The sequence below is a fragment of the Sycon ciliatum genome, chromosome 1, assembly GCF_964019385.1.
Source record: "Sycon ciliatum chromosome 1, ocSycCili1.1, whole genome shotgun sequence".
Taxonomy (NCBI): Eukaryota; Metazoa; Porifera; class Calcarea; order Leucosolenida; family Sycettidae; genus Sycon; species Sycon ciliatum.
This window is the reverse complement of record NC_088643.1, coordinates 20,712,902-20,736,638: the sequence shown is the minus strand read 5'-3', so window position 1 is coordinate 20,736,638 and position 23,737 is coordinate 20,712,902. Positions and strand designations below refer to the sequence as shown.

Here is a 23,737-nt window from a genome sequence, read left to right as displayed (position 1 = left end):
TTGGTCTTGGTCGATTTGTCGTACTCTGTAGCCTACAACGGTGGATACTTGCAGCGCTGCAGTGGCCAGTGGCCATACATGTACATATCTCCCAGCTGTGTAGGAGGCGAGGTTTGCCGCTTTCATTAGCTTCTAAGCCTCGCTATTACATGTCACTCGACGATTTCAGGTAAAAATAGGGAGTTACCACTGGAAGGAATCCCCAGGGCTCACAATCAGGAGAATGTGGCAGTCAGAGTATCGGCTTACCGAACTGGAGCGTCCTCATTGTAGTCGTCAGAGGGGCGGCAGGAAGCTCGTTCACTCAACTTCACCTGTACCTTTAGCCCCAGAATGCCATTCTTTTGTTCGCTAGCAGGCTGATGCGGAAATGTTTGTGAGAAATCTCCTCGCCGGCCAGAGGCACGGAAGAACGCTGGATGGCGCAGCACGACGTACCACAAGTCGTCACCATTCCTCGCGACCGACGGAGAAGTTTTTCCAAAACGCTCGCACCAAGAATCATTTTGGCTTCGCCATCTTGCAAGTGCCCATCTGACAAGAGAAAGGTCTGAGGTCGGTGCGGCACAGGCTGCGTTTCGTGCGGGGACTTGCATGTCCTTGCCGGCGGGCGCACCTTACACACCCTGCTTTGTGAAGGCATGCACGCCTGGGAATTGATCAGGAAGGGCGTCTTATGCAGTTATGGACTCCTAACCATCCACACGCATTGCTTCAACCGCTGCTTGCTGCCCAACATGTGCGCGCGTGTGTGTGTGTGTGTGTGTGTGTGTGTGTGTGTGTGTGTGTGAGCGACAAAAGGGTGCTGTGCACACATGTCCCTATCCAATAGAATCATCTCAAGTGGGGAGTGCTGCATGCACAGTCTGCAACCAAGCCTCACTGTTTAGTTCCATGCCAGCCATCCAAGACCGGTGCCACTAGCGGTGGACAATTGTGTGTTTCTTACTGAATTATTCTGCAAGCATCAATCGCGATTTCGTGACACGCCATGCGCATGTGTATCTACAAGGACGTGACCGAAGATTAAAACATGCACTGATGGCGATGCGCCCGTAGCCACTAAATCATCATACTCATGGGCATTTGATATAAAGATGTTTTCAAACAGGCATGCCCAGGGAGCAATCACAATTATTTTCAGGCGACGGTTCACTACAGATAGAAAGAGAGAGGAAAGACCGCTTTATGCCACCGTGGCTATCTTCAACTTTGTTCCTTCCTTCTTCTAGTGCCGGAGGGATATACATGTCATTGGGTAGTGTGATGGATCATCCATTCAGTGCTTGTAAGGTACCTCCTACTCCTAGGACGATGGTGCAGACTCGAAGGGAAATTCCCTCCTCGCTTGCTCTCTCCGTGGCTCCCCAGGGATTTGGAACCGTGTCCGTCCCTCATTACCATCAGGCGACACTGCAGCCTGCACCACTGCAGCTGGCTGCTGTTGGCAGTGTGTATGGCATTGCAACGCGCACGGGACTGCAGACTAGTCATACTAATGATGATGTTGGCGTTGGTCAGAATGTTGGTGGTGCTGGTGGTGCTCGACGTTTGGCAAGAGAAATCGAGGTGATGATTCGTTACAGCTAATGTACACACATTGTAAAGTAGTAGTTACTTCAAGTAGAACATATTACACGCATGTGTGCATGATTGTCTACTCTGCTGTAAACGTTGACTTGCCATCGTGTGTACATTGTTCTTGATAGCCCGCATATTGAGATGCGTGGGGGCAGAGAAACATTGACGGAATTGCTCCGTTTCCCCCAATGCTTTGTGCTGCTAGCTACATGTACATTGTAGCACTTACTCTTGTTTGGATATGCACTGCATGTTCAGCTCTAGTCTAAGTCTAACGCTATCGTTATTGTCAGTGCTCATTTGGCTGATGTCAGCAAAATTTAAAGCGACCACTGAGGCTTTGAGTAGTTTGACTTTAAAAGCATGGGGCGTCACCGCTAACCTGTATGCTGTCAAAGTGCAGATATCGTTGTAATCACTCTATTTACACGGTGTATGGTGAACGCCTAACCGATAGAATGTGCAGCTAGCGCAGTTTCCTGGTTGATGGGTGATAGCACTTCCGAAGCCGTAAAACGCGCAAACGTTTTATATTTGCCACGTGAAGTGACTGGACTTCACCGGCGTGTTCGTAAAGTGCTATTTGTACTGGTTGAAGTAGCCATTGTCGCTCTTGCCGTCTTGGGATACAGTGTACTGCTGCAGCGTGCACGCAAGCACATCATGTCGGTGATCCTGCAGATGCAGCATTGCAAACTGGCAGCAAGGCGTGGTAGATCTGGCTTGAGGACAAGGCGAGCTGGGGTCTGATCTGCGAAGATCCTCGCTGAAAATAGAACCGGGCGGCGACCCGGGCCAAGCCAGGGATTCACCATAAATGGCGCGCCAGGAACGATCCCCCATGCGTGAAAATAACTCCATGTACAATGTTCTTCGAAGTGTTCAATACAATGTACATTATATTAACAAGTGCTGACATGGTCTAAGCGCCTACATTGTTTCCACAATGCCCTACGTACTTGACATGCCCTAGCTCCAACAGTTACTGCAAAACGGGTCTAGGACTTTTCAAGTGCTTCTGGCTAGGTGTCCAGGGTAATGTCGAAGGAGCATTTTGTTTGTCCTTGCCCTGGGTTCGTTCTCACCTGAATATTGTACGATGTAGTAACTGCGTGTACTCAGCTTTCCAAATCACAGTCATCTTTATAACGGTTTACACGTACACTGCCTACATCCAGTATGTCAAGTTGAAAATACAGTTATTAGAGAGGTTCTAGCGCCGGCATTCACATGCGCTACAGTCCACGATTTCGTTTAGATACTTTCTTGCAGTTTCACTATAGGAGTATAGCCTATAGGGCGTAGCTTCAGTATAGAGCGTACATGTAGCTTATAAAAAAGGGCCTGGACCACACATCAACTACACCTTTTGTTGGTCAGCATGTGGTCGATAATAATTTATTGAGGAATTGTGTGGTGCCCCCTACGTTGGAGCTCAACACACAATTCTGTAGATCTACTCGCTATGGCTTTTCAGCTGCATTGTATGTGGCTGTTGAATCAACAGTGTTGATAGGTGTGGGCAGGCGTGTATTTACCGCCATATTGCCAGGTGTGTCTTAAAAAAAAGAGTAAAACTTTACCAGCATATTAATCAACCATAAGTACAGCTGCAGTGGTGTCTTCAACTTCATTCTCCCGAGTCGAGCTCCGTATGAAGACATCCAGGCCAAGAAGAAGATTGCCAGATGAGTCCAGCGGGGACGAAACGTACGTCACAATCGAGCTATGTCGTTGCTGTGTCATCTTCTATGTGCCATGCACTACCTGATGTACCAGCTTGCTACGTCGGATACCGCCAACCATGCATCGACTAGGCGCCAGGCGCGAACTGACGGTGATGGCGGTGAGAAGGAGAGCTCTGTGCCAAAACTCTTCAGCCTAGAGAGCGTGTGTGGGCAGCCGTGTATTTACCACCATATTGCCATGTGTGTATTTACCACCATGCTTCTTAAGATGAGACCTAATTCGCAGTGGGAATACCTCACATGAAGAAAAAAGACCATGACTTCGTAGGGGAATATAAGACCCTGTCCACAAGTAAACATGAATGACCACTCATTAGTTTGAGGCAGACAACAATAGACAACATGGGAAAAGCATGACCATACTGTCAGTGTAGATGCCAACGACTCTCTGCATACAAAAATGGAACCTATTCCAAGCGGTGAAGAGAATTTTTGATGTGACTTATTGCACCTGTCTCTGAAAACCTGTGAAAGGATACGTATGGATGGAAAACACAGCTCACCCCGGTCCAATGCCTCAGGATGAGGTACCAGGCTATCAACGTGACTATTAACAGTGCCATGTGCTGTCCTGAAATGTGGTTTCATTGTGCACAATCCTAATCTAGTTTCGACCCAGCCCAGCGGCCACCACGCCCGGCTTCGTATTGATGGATGTGGCAGCCGCCGCCGGTGCGTGTACGGACGAAGCGCTGTACTGGGTAAGCAGTGTCCCATCCACGTCCTACATCACTGCCAGCGGTGTTCAGTCACCGCCGCACAGTCGTCACTACGCTGCTCCGTCGCCAGGTGTGGCCGCGCGCAGCCTGGCGATTGTAGCAGAAGCAGCAGAAGCGTCCCCAACGTCAGGTTCTCCAATTTGTGAAATCCACACGTACCCGTCGTATCCGAGTCTACTGGTCCCCAACGACCAGGTCGATCACTGTCCTCGACCTCTGCGTAATCATGGTGATGCCACTGATGGCCCGCAGTCAATGATTTCTACTGCTCGGTCTCAGCTGGACCCTACAAGTAGTGGCAGTGTGCATCCTCGCAGTCTGCAGCTGCACAGTCCGGGCCTCCATCGTGATCATGCCGGTGATGCAGACAGAGGCAGTCCTGCGTCGACCAGGAGAGCAGTGCCAATGCCAATGGCCACACCCGGTAGCGTGTCATACGACAGTGCTAGTACTGCTACATCATCCAGGTAAGGTAACCATGGTCCATGGTCACGATATTGGGGCGTCATCATACGATCAAGAGTCCATAATCGCGGGGGATTATGGACTCTTGATACGATTCATTGGCATTATACCAATTTTCGTCTGATGATTGATTTAGTTCGTGAAACTCAGAGTTACGAAACCGCAACTGCTCGTTCTTCTGTCTGAGTACCCTGACTATAAAGTATAATCAATTATGTATAAAGCACTCGTTCTTCTGTCTGGGCATTATGGTTCTGTATGGTTCTGAACTTCAGGCTTTGTACTTTTCATTCTGCAAGTAAATAAAGGAGGGTCGGGGTTGGTACCACCGTGGATGCTTGGTGGTTGCTGAATGCACCAACCAAGCACAGAACCCGAGTAGTACAATACTACTCCGGTGCACAGAGCTACCATTACAATTTAGGCATTGGCGGGTATTGCTCGAAAAGGTGACAGATTCTGCTCGAAAAGCAGTGAAATTGGCAGAACCATACAAACCTTATGGCGGGCAATTCCTCGAATTCTGCTCCATTTCTTTATCCACATACCAAACATGCATGAAACTTACCAGAAAAAGTACCGAATTCTGCCAATTTTTCTGCCGGCATTATCCGCAACGGCCTAGCTACCATTGTGCTAAATGTCAATGATTGCTTAGCTGAAATTATTTCCGCATCACATCACTGTCTACGGGCAGATGTTCGTCAATAGAAACTTTGATTCCCTGGCCGTCATCTACAAGAACTGATCAAGGTCAAGGGAGACCTTCGCGCTCTCGCATTACCGGTGGGTCCGGGGACAAACGCTGGCTGTAGTGCAGTGGTGTTGATCTGCACGACGAACGTTCGAATTTGGAACGGCGACGATCATACAAGACAAGTGACAAGAGGCGGGGACAGTAGAAAGCCACGGGCCGACAAGGAACCGGGAGGTCAGTGCTAGGCTCCTAACGACTTGGCTACGTCGTTGGAGCTGCACGTCATACCGACTGACTGAGTGACTGACACCAAGAGTACATACCCGTAACCCCACGGGGGGGGGGTTATGTTCAACTTACATGTATGTACCGTATTTGCTGGAGTATAGTGCGCACTTTAATACGTCTTTAGATGCACTAGTTCCGGTCCCAAATCGCAGGTGCGCACTATGCTCCGAATATCAAAACGCACATACATGTACATGTACCGGTACCTTTGGCTTGCCAAACACGTTGGTCAAGAAAGGGGGTGCGCATTATACTCAGGTGCGCGTTATACTGCGGCAAATACGGTACTCTTGCTGACACTTGACTGACTCACGACTATCATCTGGAGCACACGAGAAGAATATCCGACCGTTCACTCGGAAAACCTGCAAGAAACCACCATAAGGGAGTTCGCCCCTTAGACGTTCGTGGGTTCAGCTTGAGTAGGGTAATGAAATGACTCCGAGCGAGAGCACTGCATTATGTTAGGAGTAGCCACCTTCTTCTATATGTACGTCGAATAGAAGTCGCAACATCCCGGCCCACCTCCGCGCGGATGATCGGAAGTGACAGTGTTGCGACGGCCCACAGCACCTGAAGTGTGACCATGTAAACCGTAAAAGCCTTTGTTCACAACTCCATGTGTGAGCGTGACCCTGATCATCAGTCACGCTGATGCCTGGTGTCAAGAGTAGAATAACTGATAAACTCTTGCTGGTGTTCACGCGCGAGGTGTCTGTCGCGCCGGAAGCGGAGCGTCACTGCAAGTATTCGTTGTAGTAAATGTTTTTGGCTCGGATCACACCGCAACTAATTACTAGTTGGCACAAGTACAAAAATGCAGTGCTCTTGCCTTGGAGCACAACTTTTTTTCTAGCCTATTCAAGCTCAACTGATTTATAATAGGGATGAATTCCCCGAAACACTGTGAACAGGAAGTGGTCACGGCTTTTGCAGCTTTACAGAATGGACGGTTCAGCAGTAACAGACTGCAGTCGTTTGCCAGTCATGATGACAGAATAATAATTATACAAGTGTCAGTCATGGAAGCGCGCGCTCCAAGACCAAACCCAACGTTGGGAGCAGCCCGTGACCTTCTTCTACGCCGAAGTTGCAACACAGTTCGTAAGGAAAGGAGGAATCATAATAATTATTTTGGCAATGTGAAATCGTAGCTGCCGCAAAGTAAACCTAAACAAGCCAAAGCGTAGGTGCATAGTAGAGCGGCCATTTTGGATATTCAGTGCTGTCCAGGTCTGCAGAGTCGAGAGAGTGTAGTCCGCTTGTGCACTATGAATGATGGGAGAGTTTGCTTGTGTGGCGGGCGGTAGTTTGGAAGGCCTAAGCGCAACTGCAGCACGCTAGCAGTGCAGTGCAGAAGAATGTGCTATGTGGGAAATTCCAACAACGTACTTCAGTACTGCTTCTCACGACTCGTGCGAGTCCGATGAGTCATGGGAATACTTCGGCGAGCCACGACGGTTGTCGTTTGAGCGCTCCAGAATACATGTTGTACCTGCAGTCAAGCAGAGGAAAAGAGAGGCCAATGCAATGGCAATGTTGAACAAGACAGTGCACATTAGCAACTGAGCATCAAAGTTTACCTTTACCTGGTAGATCTACAGACCTTGAAGCAGAAATGCATCCTCTAGAATGAGGACAGATCCGGTTTGTCCAAGAGTCCATACTACTTCAAGTATATTCACAGTGCGTGCAGATGAAACGCCCTTCCCTACTAGCTGCATCGCCAATCTACCTTGTGCAGTAGGGTTTCGACTTTCAAACACATGATACACATCCGTCCGTTTTGGTGTGACTCGAGTGGCATGACATTGTGTCAGTTACCGTGTACTCTCGTCCTACATAGGCAGGGATTTGTGTTACTACTCCTGGTTCTGCCACTGCCAGTGAAACATCGTAGCATTATAATTATTATACTCTACCTATTAAACAGGAAGAACAAAGGACCACTGAACTACGAATTACGCTATAATGTCCACTGACACCACCAGTTACTTGACACTGAGTCAGCTCATGTACTAGTAGTTCATTGGCAGGCGCGTGCCCCGCATGGGTTCCTGGGTGCCCGGAACCCCCCCCCCCCTTTCGCTCAAAATGTATGATTTTGCTTCATTTTTTGAAAATTTTCTCGGGGAGGCCCCCGGAACCCTCCCTTGAAGGGCACCAGCGCACGTGCCTGGTTGGCCCTTTGTTCTTCCTATACTTAACCCTTGGCTCTCCATCCGAGTCTAACTCTAGCGAATACCGAATCATGTGTCGGCTATAATTATTATGGCTTGCATGCGTACCAGTTCTGATTTTGATGACTAGGTTCAATTTGGCGGTGTGTGTGTGTCCATTAGCTCTCCATCCAACCCGGGAGAACACTTGGGACAGACGCAATATGCAGGAGAAGAACAGCAAGATCATCGACATCATACTGCCGTGGCCGCACCTCGGAAGAGGTTCTCCTGTCCGTATAAGGTGAGTTGCAATATGTGTTAAGCTCGCGGCCGCTATGTAACTTCATGTCGTATAATGATTAATGAATGCATGGTTCTAGCCAAAGGGGGGGGGGGGTGCAGCACCCCCCCCCCTTCGAAAAAGTGCCGCCCCCCTACTCATTTTCCGATTTTTGTGTTTTTCATGCCCTTCAATGAAAATGCAGTTGATAGTCAGCACTAGAGGGTTCACAAAGGCACATTTTGTCTGGGGTGAAGTCAGGTGTTCGCCCCGCACGTTGCATTTCACATTGCAAGACAGCTATTTTGAAAATGGAAAAATGGGTTACGGCAACTTACGGGGTAACTGTTTTCCCTGCCCCCCTATTATTTTGACCTGGCTAGAACCCTGGAATGGAAACATGCTTCGTAATTGTAACTGTAAATCTAATAGAACCAGGATTACAGAATCTAGTCTCATCCGCTTTGTCAGGCCGTCGAGCATGTCAGCCTCATCCTTTCTGTGAGAGGCTAATACTACAACTAGGCTCCGGAGCTGGCTATTACCAAGAGTACATAGCCCCCAGAGTGTGCAACGCCTGATCCAGCTCTGCATAGGGTTTTGGCCGAGCGTAATCGGATCTTTGCGTCATAATACCGTACAGATCTGAAGGGAACCCGGGGAGTCGCGGATACTCTCGGATCAAAAATAACGGTGCCCTGCCTCGAGACCGGCCTTGCACTGGTGTGGAGCGTACGCATGACATCAGAAGATCCGATTATGCTCGACCAAAACCCTATGCAGAGCTGGATCAGGTGTTGCACACTCTGGGGGGTTATGTACTCTTGCTATTACTGGGCCGGGGTTAGAGTCAAGGATCCACTAGTGCTACGGCGGTGCCCTTTAGCTCTTGCCAGTGCAATTGGCAAGTGCTGCATTCACTGCATTCACTGGCCTGCAGACCAAGAGTCTGGCTAGTTCTACAGAGTTGGCTAGCAACCGTGCAGGTCAAGCTAGGCTGTGCGGATCGCGAATGTGTGTTGCATGGACCACGAAATCATGTCGAAGTTCAAAATTCAGGGTCGGGACGCACATTGTTCTGGGTACCATCGTCTTGTGTTGTCTCCTTAAAGACGCTACGACTCCTTGGCATCGACTAATGGCAATACTGAACTAGATTAATGAAGGTTTGGGTGGGACAAGCAAGCTGTATGGTACCATACTACATTTTGGTTGTGGAATGTTCGCTTCAGTGGCAGATCTGATTGGACTTTCCTCTTGAATTTCAGGGCTGCAACATATCGTTTGATAAGAACAGCCATATGACATCTCACATTCGAACTCACACTGGCGAGAGACCGTACCAATGCCATCATCCCGGCTGCAACAAGCGGTTTGCCCGTTCGGACGAGCGCAGCAGACACAACCGCACGCACACGGGAGAGAAGTCGTTCCTGTGCTACGTCACCAAGGGCGGGGAGCAGTGTCCGAAGAAGTGCTCGAGATCGGACCATCTCAAGTCGCACTTGCAGCGCAGCCACACACCGGTAGAGCGCGAGCAGCATTATCGAATCGCCGCTGTAGCACGGGACAAGGCAAAGCAGGCCAAGGCAACAAGTCGGACAAGCAGCAGATAGCGCCGCACTGCTCTAGTTTTGCCTTACGCACTACAGCGTGGCACTGCAGACAGTATGGAATATTCCATTTTTTATTTATTGGCCATTTATTTTTGCATTGATTGAAAAGATGCTTGAAGTTTCATCCAACTCTAAATGTAAATTTGTGCAATGTACCATTCGACGCTCGTCCGAATCACCACACTTGCTGACCGCACCCTGCATACATGTACTCACAAACTAGTAGGTGGACTCACCCGCATGTATTCATTAGCCATGCATGCAGTGTTGGAGTATGCTGCTGCTGTACATAGTGATAATTCCAGGACACCGTCTGGTACGGTTCACGTCATCTGTGTAGGTCATCTTTTGCACATGATATTCTCAGCCTGATTGCTAACATTGTGTGCATGGAAGGCAAGCTTATGATCATGTCATGTGATTTTATTCCTTCTTCATTCCCGTACAAGCAGCGATGGGAATGAGAAATGAAACGCATCCCAGACTTCCACCCAACATTTACTCAGTATGGATCAATACACACATGCTCCAGACAAAGTCCATACTAGGCATATTGTCTTGTCTATGCTAAGCGAGTCCCACTGTGGTGCAGGTAAGAAGGTACAATCATTGTAATACGAAAGTAGTTGTTTGGTGTACAAACATTCTAAGCCATGCATATCATTTGCTTCAGCACCGCTGGCCGCCCTTGATCCCGGAACACGTCACGTTTAACTATGTTTTTGAAAGTATCCGACCAGGCAACCCAGCTCCAGAGCACTACGAAATAGAGGGGTGCATATACATGCAGTGCAGAACATTCTGCCATGCCAAGCTAGTTTACAAGCACACGTCCGCAACGGTTTGATGTACAAGGGACTTAACGTCTCTCAACATTCGAAATTGTCACTAACAAACATTCAGACGATGTAACAACACATGGAAGAAGGGGGTGAGTTGCTCTGATGGCAGATGTGCACATCAGTTCCTAGTACGGACAGCAACCACCCAAACATGCAGACTGTAACACAAACACGTCAATTGTGCACGGATATTATAGTGGCGAATAAAAACAGAATTCATAACAATACATGTACAAGGGACGGGCAGATTTTGTCTATGTACACTTTGCAGTAAAAGTAGAGGTATGTGTGTGGAGAGCCAGTCGCTGTGGGCTCCATAAAAACGAAGTCTAAAGAATGTACAAGTTGAAGGCAACGTCATAAGCAAGTATGTACTGGTAGCTAGTATACATGGCTATGGGTAATACTCCAGGTATGAATGAAGCGGGGCAGGAAGTGTGTTCAAGCACCTTTCTCAGTTGGTGGTGATGGTGGAGTTTCCTCCTTGGCCTCTTTCTTGTCCGAGTCGGCTGATTCGGCGGGTTTCTCGTCCTTGGACTTCATGACATCTTCCAGAGACGCATTCTTCTCGTCATCCTCGCCCGTGCCTTCCACGAACGCCTCATACGTTGTCTTTTCCGTGAAGGGTCGCTTGCCGATCAGCTCACTCATCTCGTCTCGAGTGAGTACCTCCCTGGACAGCAAATGCTCTGCGACCTGTGTGCAGACAGAAAGGATACAGCAGTGAGGACGAGAATAGGAGAAAGCACAATATCTACAAAGGCAGGGGGTTTACATTTTGTACAGTCACAGCAACGGCACGGGCGATGCAGCTGCGTGACGTGAATGATAAGGGTTTGTTCGAACTCTCATCCACTAACCTATGAGAGTATCTGCTTCAGTGTCCCATGAAAAAGCAAGAGAGCAAGTTCAGACAGCTACAGGGGAAAATAAAGCGCTATCCAGCTGGCCATAGGGAATACACAACAACGTTTGACAAGGGGAGAAAGAAAAGAGAGGGTGGCAAAGAGGTTTTGTGAGAATGGCCCCATCTTACCGATTCACTTCTCTCTGGGTTCAGGATCCCGGGAGGAGGCAAATACAATGTTTTCATTGTGTCGAAGACCTTCGCTTTCGAAAGAGTCCATAAACCACATCCTGACATTGTAGGGGGCGTTCTACAATCCTCTCTGAAAAGTTGGACAACTGTTCTCGGTATATCCTTTCTGGATTTTAGGAGATTCTCCCAGGCTCTCCAAGCTCTCAGAGCTTCAACAGTGGTTGAAACTTTGAGTCCCGTATTTTGGGGTTAGCGCATGCGAACTGCTGCTAAAAGCAACTTGTTGATCATGAGCGTTTTTGTTTGTTTTTTTTTGTTTTGCTACGCACAGTGCAATACTAGTGTATACTACAGGTGGAATCCTGATAATTCGAATATGACCGATTTCTATCAATACGATTTCCACACAACAATTTCTGATAATTCGAACCTCGAACTGGGTATGTCAGGTTAATTAGAAGTCCCACAGAAATTGACAGAATCCACTTACATAGAACGTGTGTGGGATTCGTGCTGATAATTCGAAGTTAGCAAAGCATAATAAGATTATTAGAAGTTTACTTTACTTTCTGCAAATCAGTTTGGTTTGCATGCGCAGGCAGTTCAGTGTGCACAAAATCTGTGTCTAAGGTGCGTAGAGCAACTCTACGTGTCAATGTCATTTGACATACATATTGTGTTGTGGGCACATGTTTGGATGATCAGAATGTCCGGATAATTAGAAGTTTTTCCCTGGCAATTCGGGGTTTGAATTATCAGGATTCCACCTGTACTTGTCATACTACATTCGTGTCTCTAAAGATTGTGGCCCCTTTGGCAAATGTGCAAATGATCTCTGAATTCTTCAAGATCTGTTCCTAAATTATTTCAGTTTCTTTGACTTCCAGGAGAAATTTCTGAGAAGCTAGAGAAATCTCGAACACATCGTAAGTGTTGAAGTGATGAGAAATCAACTGATGAATAGAAGACTAAATGGTAAAAATTACGATATCCCCTCAGCAGGAACAAAACCTGACCTTGGTGACCTCATCCTTCTTTTCGCGGATCAACTCCAGTGTCTTCTCGTAGGCCTGATCGATCAGCTTACGCGCCTCCTGATCGATAATCTTAGCGGTATCGTCGCTGTACGGACGGTCGGCAATTAGCTCGTTAGACTGCGGTAGCTTGAATGCAACCTGGCCAACCTTGGAGTTCATGCCATGCTCCACGATCTGCTCAACAGACACAGTAGAACAGAAAACAGGGGACAATCGAGAAACACCCGGCACATTGCGTGTGAGAAGGAAGGTAAAGCATATGGATTGGATATGGAACAGCAGCAGCAGCATCACAAGTGGCACAACGGGGCATGGGTCATGCACATGCAAAAGCATGTCTAAACATGCTTGCTGGGTCAGTACCTGACTGTAGGCGTTGCGCGTGACCTTCTGCAGATCGTCCATTGCGCCGGTGGTGATCTCGTCGAAGAAGACTTCCTCAGCTGCGCGGCCACCCAGCGTCATGCACATCATTTGAAACATCTGCGAAGAAATTAGAAAGAAATCAAAGAAAGAGTGGGCAGCTCAGTACACACATCAGTTGAAACAACATTAGGTGTGACAAGATCAAAATTAATATCAGTGCAAGTTCAACTAAACCAGAGTACATTCATGCCAGTATGAAGTGCAAAAAGAGGAGAGTTTTGACACAGACCATGGGTCCTGTTCAAAAACTCACCTGTTCTTTTGTGACAAGATACTGGTCCTTTGGCAGGGACATCGCATAGCCCAGTGCCTTGCCGCGTGGAATAATTGACACCTGCATGGACACGGACACGGACAAACAAGGACTTCACTATAACAGGCAAGATCTTGTACACGTACATGCAATGCTTGTACAGTTATGCCAGCTGAAACCCAGCTTCATGAATAGAAATAACAGTGGCCGGACTGAGCACTGTGTATGTAACAGTTACATGTACACTGGCCTGCAGTGAGCACGGCTCTGCTTTATTCATTCCATCATATTTCTCTCGCTGCAACTGTACCCATGGTCTTGTCTCATTGACCGCACACACCACACGTAGATGTAGTACTAGTACTAGTAAGCGAGGAATATCGCCCTGATCAGGAGATTCAAAACAATACTGAAACACACCATGCGCAGTGATCAGTCCAGCCACGTCATGGCAAGCTCAGAGCAATCCCCAAAGAACTTGTACTTCTGTCTGTAGAACACTTCATCTGAACTGAAGTGGCGCGGAGTACAGCCCAATGAGAAGCTGTTCTGTAGAAGCATGCACATGTACAGCTCAAATACTGCTCAATGAGAAGCTGCTCTGTAGAAGCATGCTGCACATGTATAGCTGTGCGTGATGAACAGTGGCCACACAAATAAGCTAGTGCCGGGTGCTGAGTAGCCCCAGTACTGCACACACTGGGCTGCACACTGGAACAGAGTACTAGAACAGCCCAGGAGCATAATCCTACAAATGATCAGATAGCACTGCCACACAATCATAATTGAACGGTCGTGACTGACCTTGAGGAGTGGGCTACAGTGCTCTGAAAACCAGCCAACGATAGCATGGCCAGCCTCGTGGTATGCAACCTTCTTCTTCTCCTCAGGAGACAATACACTCGACTTCTTCTCCAGACCTGTCAGAAGAAGGCAGATTGGGAAGATAAAGAGCTGCATAGTTAGCGAGAGGCTGGAGAGGCACCTAACTTATATGTAAAATGAGATACAATACTCATACAGCAATGCCACAACCAAGTCTTTCTCTGCCGGTACGAGTACTGTATTACTAGATCTGTACACTGGACATAGAGCCGCCGCCTGAGGATCTTAGACAACTGTGTAAAATGAGATACAGGTAGCCATTCCCCTACTCAAAGATAAAACCTGTTGCCAATATCATTATAATTTGAGCCGTGATCAGCAAAAACAGACCTATAGGTCAAATTTTTCAAAATGATTTTTTTTGCTGGAAATTGTTTGCTTGTATACAAACAAACAATTTCCAGCAAAAAACCATTTTGAAAAATTTGACCTATGTCTGTTTTTGCTGATCACGGCTCATTTATGGAAGATCAATATGTATATGCACATGAAATCATGAGCAACACATCCCTACCGGCTACTACTCTCTCGATGGCCTGGAAGAAGTGCTTCTCCAGCACGGAGTCCTCGTTGTGCCTGGCTGCAATCAGCGCTGCTTCGTTGCACACATTGGCGATATCAGCACCTGCAGAACACAAGCATACAAAAGAGGAAAACTGCTTCGTGTACCAGCATAATGTACGATTATTAGAATTGCATGTACAGTGCTGTACAGTGCTGCTCAGTGAAATCCAATCACGTGAATCAAGTGTGCACCCTGCACGAGTTCACACCCCAGTGTTTGCAGGTCTGGGCTGCACAACGCCCGATGTGCCATTTAAATTGCATTGAGCAGTACTGTACATAATCCGATACAGTTTCTGCAGTACTGTACATAATCCGATACAGTTTCTGGCACCATTTCTGGCACCATAGCATATTATGTCTTCCTTCTACGCTGACAAAGTTGATCATAACAACACGGTGTCGGGATAATAAACACATAACTTAATTTATACTTCGTACTGCTCTTGCTCACAGTAAAGCTACAGTAGGCCTTCCTCAACGTTAGCAGACACTCCCATATTCAGGACATTTTTGTTCGGGTACAACTACTCTGAGAGTTCTCAATCAAAGTATATGCGTATATGAGGTCTGTAATCAGGACACATTCCAATACAGGGTAGGTGTGTTCGTTCCACACGGTGTCCAGAATTGCGTCACTCTGAGCTCCGCTGATGAGACCTAACAAGGTCGGAACAGCCAGCTGTGCGAAGATTGAGTACCCATACTGTATTTTCTGAAACAGAGGCTGGTCTTTTATTGCCGCCTGTCTGAAATAAACCCCACGTCATTTCAGGACCTTTCTGTGCGTTTTCTTCCGATTGGGTGAAAAATTTAGGGCTTGCTAACTACTAAGCGCCTCGGCCAGTATTGCCAAAACGGTAATCGAGAGGGTTTACTATCCTAGAGGAGGAGAGTGGCAAGCAAAGGCTTGTTCACCATTTACCGACACGATACACCATCGCCGACGCGGGATGGAGGCTTCATACTAGGTAAAGCAAACATGAACCGATACGTACCGGCGAAGCCGGGTGTATGTGCCGCCAGCTGGCGTGACAGCTTGGTCCTGTCCACATCCGTCTTGATAGGCTTCAGATGGACTTCAAAGATTGAACGCCTGCAGTTAACCAGTGGAAAGCAAAACAGCCACACCGTAAACACTAGCACATTGCAAAGATCGTTTACGCATACAGTTTTTCAAAATACACGTACACAAGCATAGACAGTAAACAAATAAAAAAATAAAAACCAAACAAGGGCAGGCAAACCACCTCACTTTCCTTTCTCTCCTTTCATCGCTCTTACCGGCCTTTGATGTCTGGAGGAGCAATCTCAATTTGGCGATCGAATCGCCCAGGTCGCAGTAGAGCCGCGTCGAGGACGTCAACACGATTCGTACCTGCCAGCACCACTATGTTGGATGTGGAGGTGAAACCTGGATGAACAGGGCAGGGGGTAATATAGAAAGGAGGAATTTACGGCCAGGGATAGTGTTACAGGATAGATCAACCATCAATGCCACTGAAATGCAGGAAATCTCTTGCAGTCATACTGGCAACTCACAATAGAGATCAGTGTGTGGACCCACTGAGTACACTGAATAACTGAATCACATACAATACATGTATCAGGCGCGTAGCACCGCCGTTGGAGGTGGTTCGGCCGGAAAGGGGGGGGGGGGTATCCGCCGGGAATTTTTTAGAAAATAGGGTACAAAATCCTGCATTCTGGGCACTTTTGGCATTGTATTCAAAAAAGTGATCAGGCCTAAGCTGGACCGGCTGCTACGCCCCTGTGTACACACTACATTCACACACCACGAGATATACTCGCATAGCCACCCATAGAGACATACACAGCATGTATTTTTGCAACCCCTCCCAACTCCACCTCGCACCCATACAGTAGTAATGGCACTCACCATCCATCTCGACAAGAAGCTGGTTTAACGTATTGCTCTGCTCCTCATTGCCACCAAAGCCGCTCACTCTTTTCCGACCAACCGCATCAATTTCATCAATGAAGACAATGCAGGGTGCTTCCTTGCGCGCCTTTGCAAACAGGTCGCGCACCTAAAGGAGGAAAGCGAAAAGAACAACATCACAGCTTATGTAAAATGTCTTTCTTGCGCATTAGAACTGATGTTTTCCACTCGAGAAATCTTTCCCCCACACAGCATAGTGATACTAGATAATGATCGCCAGAAGGAGAAGGAAAAAGCACACCGCTATACAAAACCAGTGTCGGTGGTGGGTGTGTAAGATGTCATGCTACATTGTACTAGTGACAGTGATACTCTAAATGACCAAGCCAATGATAGAGTAAAGTCCAGTACCGGTACGCTCATGCACAAACCATACCCAGTAAGTACATAACCATGTGTTAGAATGCACCACAGACTAGAAGGCAGACAAAATCAAAATGAAAACTACTGTACAACGCAGCACTGACGTACACGAGAGGAGCCAACGCCTACAAAGACTTCTACGAAGTCCGAGCCGGACACGCTGAAGAAGGGCACACCGGCTTCGCCGGCGGTAGCCTTGGCCAGCAAGGTTTTACCAGTACCCGGTGGACCAGTCAGAATGGCACCCTGCAATGGACAGGACAAACAGGCACAAAAACAGGCACGCACACACACACACACGCACGCACACACACACACACGCACACGCACACACACAGCTCAGCCATTGTCTGGGAATTACTGCTGCTAATCTAACATCAATTACAGGTACAGTCATGTAAATGAATCTGCCCTAAGGGATTTCGCCACATACAACAACACTTACTGTTGGCGTCAACTGTCAAATACTTCGTTCGAAATGTATGTACAGTACATGGTGGATTCAAAATACTAGCAGTATTATAGATTCATAATACCAACAGTATTATGAATGGGTGGATATTGCAGGTTCATAATTATCACGAGTCTGTCATGCTCATTTTCAGGAGAGCAATACTAAGTCTTATCAAAATGTTGTTTTGATAAGTACGGATAATTCAGTCGGAGAATACTACAATCATGTCACATTCCATCGGTTTGTCTACTCTGCATAGTTTCAATTGCCCCCCCCTTAATACGCACAGGCGGTGGTCAATCAAATGCACTCAGTAGATGAAAGGTGGGAAAAAAAACGGAATGCCCCTAGTAGAGTGGTACTTACACGAGGAATCTTGGCACCAAGGCGGTGGTAATGCTCAGGAGTCTTCAGGAACTGGACAAACTCCATCACTTCCACCTTGGCCTCCTCTGCGCCAGCCACGTCGGTGAACTTCACGTCTGACTTGGCACTGCTCTGGAAGTCGGTCTTTCCGACGCCTAGCAGTCCACGGCCACCCATGGTCTGTACACACAAACAAACAGACACGTGCACACGCACACATACACACACACACACACATACACGCACGCGCACACACAAACACACACAGGAACAAAGGAATACCAGCAGAATCAGCAGGTGAAACATGTAAAATTCGGCACATCAGGAAGCAAAAGGAAGGCAGATCGTACAGTCAATGCCTCCATGATTTCACAAAGCAAGAGGAATGGACTGCAAGAGAACACACATGCACTCACACACACCACGCACACACACCACGCATACACACACACACACACACACACACACACACACACACACACACACACACACACACACACACACACGCACACGCATATCATCTGCCATCAGTCATTTGTCAGTAGCCGTACCGATCCACCTCGTCGCTGCATGTAGTAGCGGAATGCCACACCAGCAATGATAAAGAAGATCACCTGCTGAATAACAGGATTGGTCTTGAAAAATTTCCTGCATAGGTTTAAATAAAGAGAAAACAAGGGAAAGAAGGAAACAATTTTACCCGGGCAGGAACGCTACGCATTCACTAAGCATGTAGCTACATACAACTTCGGTTCACTGTTATATAGTGCGGGTACTGTTATAGAAGTATAAGGCACACTACTATAGATCTAATGTCATAGAACAACTGTTGCATGTCATGCAAGTTCCCTCTTTGAGTGACCAATCGGCATGCAGTTCCGGATGGGAACATAACACTGGTATCTTCCCCACACAGAAGCAAACTTGCAGCACAGAAAAAGCAGCGCTTTCGGAATCCAATCAATCTTGACCTTACTCGATAGTGCGCATACATGGAGGGAACCGAAGAGGAAACACACATTTGACAGCACAGTATGCTAAAATAAGTATAGTATTACATGAGCATAGCATAAGGCCTGCATCTATCTACAGTACTGTCGAGTCCTGAAAAACGGTTAGCCGAAGAACGGCCAGGCTAGAATTTCATCAAGCACAGCATATCAATGTATACACGGTGACTCAACTGTGCATAGACAGACCATAGAACATGAACACAAGAACGAAGTTGGCTACGAGGCTGACTCCTCAGTTCTTCGGAACCCGACAGATCTGTAGAGGCATTACAATACCATCGCACTGACACAGATCACTCATAACCTTACACAACTGGGTTTGTTTCCGAGTAGGCGATGGGAACTTCATTTTGCAGCTCAATGCCGAGATGCTTCTGCGCTTCGCGGAGCTTTCTCTCAAAGTCCTCCACACTGCCGATGTTGAAGAATACACGTTCCTTTGTACATGAAGGATAGGAAAAAAGAGAGTAAATCATGTTAGCGTTCCAGGAGCAGGAGAGAGAAGAGAGCATATCCGCACCACAAAAGCAAGAGGGCGACAGAACAGCAGCCAGCTCAAACTTTAGAATCGGCACATTTCGTGGTACAGACATAAAAGAACAAAGTCAAAAACAAAGAACGCTAGTGTCTGCTTGTCCACAATGCCAGTAGAACATGCTCGATGACCCCAAGACTTACCGATGAACCAGACATAAGGCCCACGCGTACATATTTGCCTTCAACAATAGTCACATGCGACACCTGCAGAACATGTCCACACAAAACAGGGAAGCTATAAGCGAGGAAAAACAAAAGAGCAAGGAAAAGTGAACAAGTCTACAAAGAAACAGACTTCTCTGGTCCCTAGCTCCTCCCCCCCCCCCCCTCCCCACACACACGCACACACAGTGTGCACACCAAACTCACCAGATTTTTGCTCAAATAGGAATTGTAGAAATCTTGATAGGTGATCTCCTTGTAAGAATACGAGTCATAAATACTGTATCCCGCCAATGCAATGAGTGCAGCTAAGCCATATATCCAAGGGTTTTTCCGCGGGTCTAGGTTTAGGTCAAAGGAGAACTCAAACTGGCCCTTGTTCGGTGATTGCTTCTTGAAACGTTTGTAGAACTCTCCGCCACCAGGAAAGCCATCATCTCTCTTCTTGCGACTGCCTCCGGCCTTCTGCTCTTCCTTGGCGCCCGAGTCCTTGCTCTCGCTTTTCTCGTTCTTGCCTGGGCATTCAGACATGGCACGAAAGTGTATACATTACAGCTATTCATTGCGACGCAAAAACTAAACTCTATGGTACTGTAAAACGGGTAATTTTAGCGACGTAAAACCCCTAGCGAATTTAGCGATCGACTCATTTTCGCTAAAGTTTCAAGTCGCTAATCCGTTGAGACATTAGTAGTGCACTGGTGATCCGTGAGTAAAATCGCTGCAAATCGCTAAAATAAAACGTCGCTAACCGGTTGACAATGGGAAAACGCTAAAATTAATAGTCGCTAAAATTACCCGTTCTACAGTAACCAACTAACATAACAAGAAACAAAACAAGCAAGAGCTACAGTCAAAATCTCTTGACGACAAACAGCCAGGGACCCACTTGAATTGATTACCAATAAGGAGACAGGTAGAAGAAGAAGAAACTAATCAAGTACACTAGCCTTTAAACAACGTGCAAGTGGTGTAAACAGCAGCAGGGAGGTTGGTGACAGCTAACACAGAAAAAGGACTAACGTGATGATTCTCACGCACATAGAAACATAGCAACTCCCACGGTTATGCACTAGTGATGGATGTGGGAAAAGGAGTGATCAGTGTGATATGCAAGGGATAACACTAGACGACAAATGAACCGAACTAACGACGTGTGGATGTCCTACTTAACAGCCTGAGTGTGAATGTGTTCTGTTTCTACTTGCATAGGATAGGTTTTCTTGCATGAATACTAGTATAGGCAGCTTCTAAAACATGCAGTAATCTCGTACCACGTACATGTGGCAGAATTGAAAACACAACCATCTGAATAGAGACAATACATATCACGCTGATCGCACCTCTTCACGTGTTCATCACTACTACATGACTGTAGGAGCTGCTATATTTCTACATATATGTGCGTGAGAATCATCACTTTACTAAATTTTTCTGTGTTTGTTCTTGCCAATCGATCTACTGGTGCACATATCACCTATACATTGTCTGAATGCTATTGTATTGGATAGTTTCTTCTTCTGTCTGTATCCACCTGTAGAGAAGGCAATGACAGTGCAAGTGAAAACTTTGAAATGTTCATTTTTATAAAGAGCCTGAAGCTTGTTCCATTCCTTAGTCTGATTACACTTTCATGTCCAAGACAATTATGTAAGACAATACAGTACAATCATATAGCCTGATATTAAAAATGAAAAATTGTCAAAACCAGATTTATGACAAAAATAGCCTTTTTCAGCATGAACTGCCTCACCATTCTCTGTCCGTCGGATATGCTCAAACTCTGCACGAAACAACACACAAGGTAAGCAAAATTATGCTATTAGCCTAGAGTGAAATCTGGTTGTACATGTACATGTACACGATTGTACAGCTCTCAAACGTCTTGTCGCTATTACTAGTATTAGCCTAGAGTGAAATCTGGTTGTACATGTACATGTACACGATTGTACAGCTCTCAAACGTCTTGTCATGGTTGCAGCTGTGGTGTCCACAACGGAAAGAATGCTAGGCCACATGGCCTCATCACAAGTGGACAAACCTTTCTCACTCTTTGTGTACTGTACTTGAAAGTACCATCTTCAACACCGGGTTCCAGAGCGAATTGCCTGGCGTAGCCTACCCGGCATGCTTCAAGTGCTGCTCAATAAAATCCGATCGAGTGAGTCAAGCATTCACCCTGCACCAGTGCACAGTCCAGTGTTCACACGTCTGGGGCTGTACAGTGAGCAGGCATGGCGCAGATTCGCACGATCCGATTGCATTGAGCAGCAGTGACTGTACAGGGGTACTACTACTAGTCTCACATTGAAGGGCTGATATAGCAGTGCCACCCGGCCTTGGAACACAATAGACCACATGATAGTTTCAAACAGTGGAAGCTTGAAAGCACTATATTTAGGTCTCAGCCTACCCATGTTTACACGAACAAATCACCTGATTTCTGCACATAGCAAAACCAGCCGTTAACTAGCACTTTCAATATTCAACATAAAGCACGATTGTATGTGGTATTGGTAAGTCCTGACCAGCAAAATTCACCTCCATGAATAAAGCTGTGAGCGCAGGGCACAGCGTCTGTAGTACTAGGGCCATGCGGAGCCCGGCGCTATTTTATTGAGTTCAGTGATCTAGCCAAAGCTCAGCTGGGAGGGCGACCTGCCGGCTGAGACAGATCCAAGGGTAATTTATGTTAATTTTCTGGCTGCAGTCACCCCCATGTAGACTGTGGTGCACTGCACTAGCACTTGAGTGGAGATGGTGGAGTACAACCCATAACCCATATCTGTAGGCGTAGGTATGTACAGTACAGTACGTAGCACTGGCTACTCAGGCTCAGTGCTAGCTCTTCACTGAAGCTCAAATGCACTTGAGTATGCACTTGAGTACGTCAGTAAAATGTAACAGGTTGGGTCATGGTTCGCTGCTTCTGGTGGTGTACAGGACTGTGGCTAGGCTGGGTCTTGTCAGATGACCAATGTACACTGCATGATCCATGCTCATGTAGCTGTTTGCTTCCTTTTTCATATTTTGTTAATTTACCTATAAATATAATCACATTGTCACAACTGCCTGATGAATGCCCATAATTGGACGAAGCGAAAGGAGATGCAAGCTGCAATGAAAGATTTGTAGTGGTGTGTGTGTGTGTGTGTGTGTGGATACGTGACTGACGGCGGGGTCTGGGGGCGCAGCCCCCAGAACGATGCATTTTAACTAGAACGTTGGCCGGCTGGCATAAAATCCTGGCTAGACCTCTGTTATTCACAAGGGAAATTTTTAACAGGCCTGCTGAGCACCGAAGTACGGTTGCATGCAATGTAACCAATAATTCATAGTCCCCCAGAGTGCGCAACTTCACTTATCAGATCTGGGATGGCGAAATCCGTGTTGCACGTCATAGTATGACATCATGAGTAGCGGAAGTGTGGACCGTGGTGCACAGCGTTGATGGAATGACGCAAGTCCGACCCAAAAAATGACGGACATCACGGATAACGCCGTCCCACAACCCCATCCCAGTTGAGCACTCTGGGGGATTATGGACTCTTGATGTAACGTGTAGACGGAGGATGGCCAACTAATTGTGATCTACCGCCTTACAACTCAAATCTAAAACAAGGCCCAGCCGTCATGGTCTTGCATATGAATGTGTGTGAATATTTCCTCGGACCTCACCGGCATGATCTAGACTCTCAGCACAACAGGCAGTCATCACATGTTCGTGAATACATGTTGAGCGACTTCATTTTCCTTATTTATTTTTAAATATCAGGAGCATCCTTATAACCAGGAACAAAGTGAAAGCTTGCCTTTAGGAGCCTTGAATTGGCGAGGACGATTTGTCTGGAATAACCTCGTCCCTGAGTAACGCTGTACAGAAATATTCAAAAGTTGGTCCTGATGAATTGGCAATTATTCCACCATTCGAAAATGTACAACAAAGTTCGCCATTACATGAGTTCTTAGGGCACTGGAGCGTGCAGACGCAGCAGCTCGTAGAGCAGATGCTGCTAACATTATCAGGCAAGGTCCAGGGGCAAAATACTACTCGTTCGTCCTCATCACGAATATCAGCAAGTATTCTCTGCCAGACTGTTTCAAATCTTGCACAACACTTTTTGTGACCAGTTCGATGCTGTCTGCATTCTGCAACCTCACAGATTCTTGAAACGAAGAGTTGTGTCACCGATGACGTCACGTAGTGTGAGCCAAGCGGCCCATGCAAGAGTCACGCGTACCATGGTAACAGGATATGGCGTCCAAAACGCTCGAGT

At 47.0% G+C, this 23,737-nt stretch overlaps 2 protein-coding genes across 2 annotated transcripts; one reads left to right on the top strand and one right to left on the bottom strand.

The window, feature by feature from the left end:
- The first annotated feature begins 1,128 nt into the window (after positions 1 to 1,128).
- Positions 1,129 to 10,236, top strand: LOC135817443 (Krueppel-like factor 1). The gene is made up of 4 exons (XM_065330637.1): positions 1,129 to 1,569; positions 3,938 to 4,515; positions 7,841 to 7,961; positions 9,209 to 10,236. The coding sequence occupies exons 1-4, from the start codon at positions 1,189 to 1,191 to the stop codon at positions 9,554 to 9,556; spliced, it is 1,428 nt and encodes a 475-aa protein (XP_065186709.1). The 5' UTR covers positions 1,129 to 1,188; the 3' UTR covers positions 9,557 to 10,236.
- Positions 10,237 to 10,398: 162 nt separating this feature from the next.
- Positions 10,399 to 23,612, bottom strand: LOC135817434 (AFG3-like protein 2). The gene is made up of 18 exons (XM_065330626.1): positions 23,418 to 23,612; positions 23,273 to 23,333; positions 21,214 to 21,243; positions 19,668 to 19,975; positions 19,440 to 19,502; positions 19,071 to 19,198; positions 18,300 to 18,396; positions 17,749 to 17,928; positions 17,037 to 17,174; positions 16,503 to 16,653; positions 15,887 to 16,016; positions 15,601 to 15,698; positions 14,553 to 14,663; positions 13,958 to 14,073; positions 13,154 to 13,234; positions 12,838 to 12,957; positions 12,454 to 12,648; positions 10,399 to 11,094 (listed from the first exon to the last, which is right to left on the bottom strand). The coding sequence occupies exons 1-18, from the start codon at positions 23,478 to 23,480 to the stop codon at positions 10,840 to 10,842; spliced, it is 2,325 nt and encodes a 774-aa protein (XP_065186698.1). The 5' UTR covers positions 23,481 to 23,612; the 3' UTR covers positions 10,399 to 10,839.
- Between the last annotated feature and the right edge of the window lie 125 nt (positions 23,613 to 23,737).

Coding starts and splice junctions, on each gene's coding strand:
- LOC135817443 (XM_065330637.1), top strand. CDS start 1,189: ATGCCACCGTGGCTATCTTCAACTTTGTTCCTTCCTTCTTCTAGTGCC. Junction 1,570..3,937: donor GTTTGGCAAGAGAAATCGAG/GTGATGATTCGT, acceptor ATCCTAATCTAG/TTTCGACCCAGCCCAGCGGC. Junction 7,962..9,208: donor GGTTCTCCTGTCCGTATAAG/GTGAGTTGCAAT, acceptor CTTGAATTTCAG/GGCTGCAACATATCGTTTGA.
- LOC135817434 (XM_065330626.1), bottom strand. CDS start 23,480: ATGTTAGCAGCATCTGCTCTACGAGCTGCTGCGTCTGCACGCTCCAGT. Junction 19,199..19,439: donor GCCTTATGTCTGGTTCATCG/GTAAGTCTTGGG, acceptor TCATGTACAAAG/GAACGTGTATTCTTCAACAT. Junction 11,095..12,453: donor AGAAGGATGAGGTCACCAAG/GTCAGGTTTTGT, acceptor GTCTGCACACAG/GTCGCAGAGCATTTGCTGTC.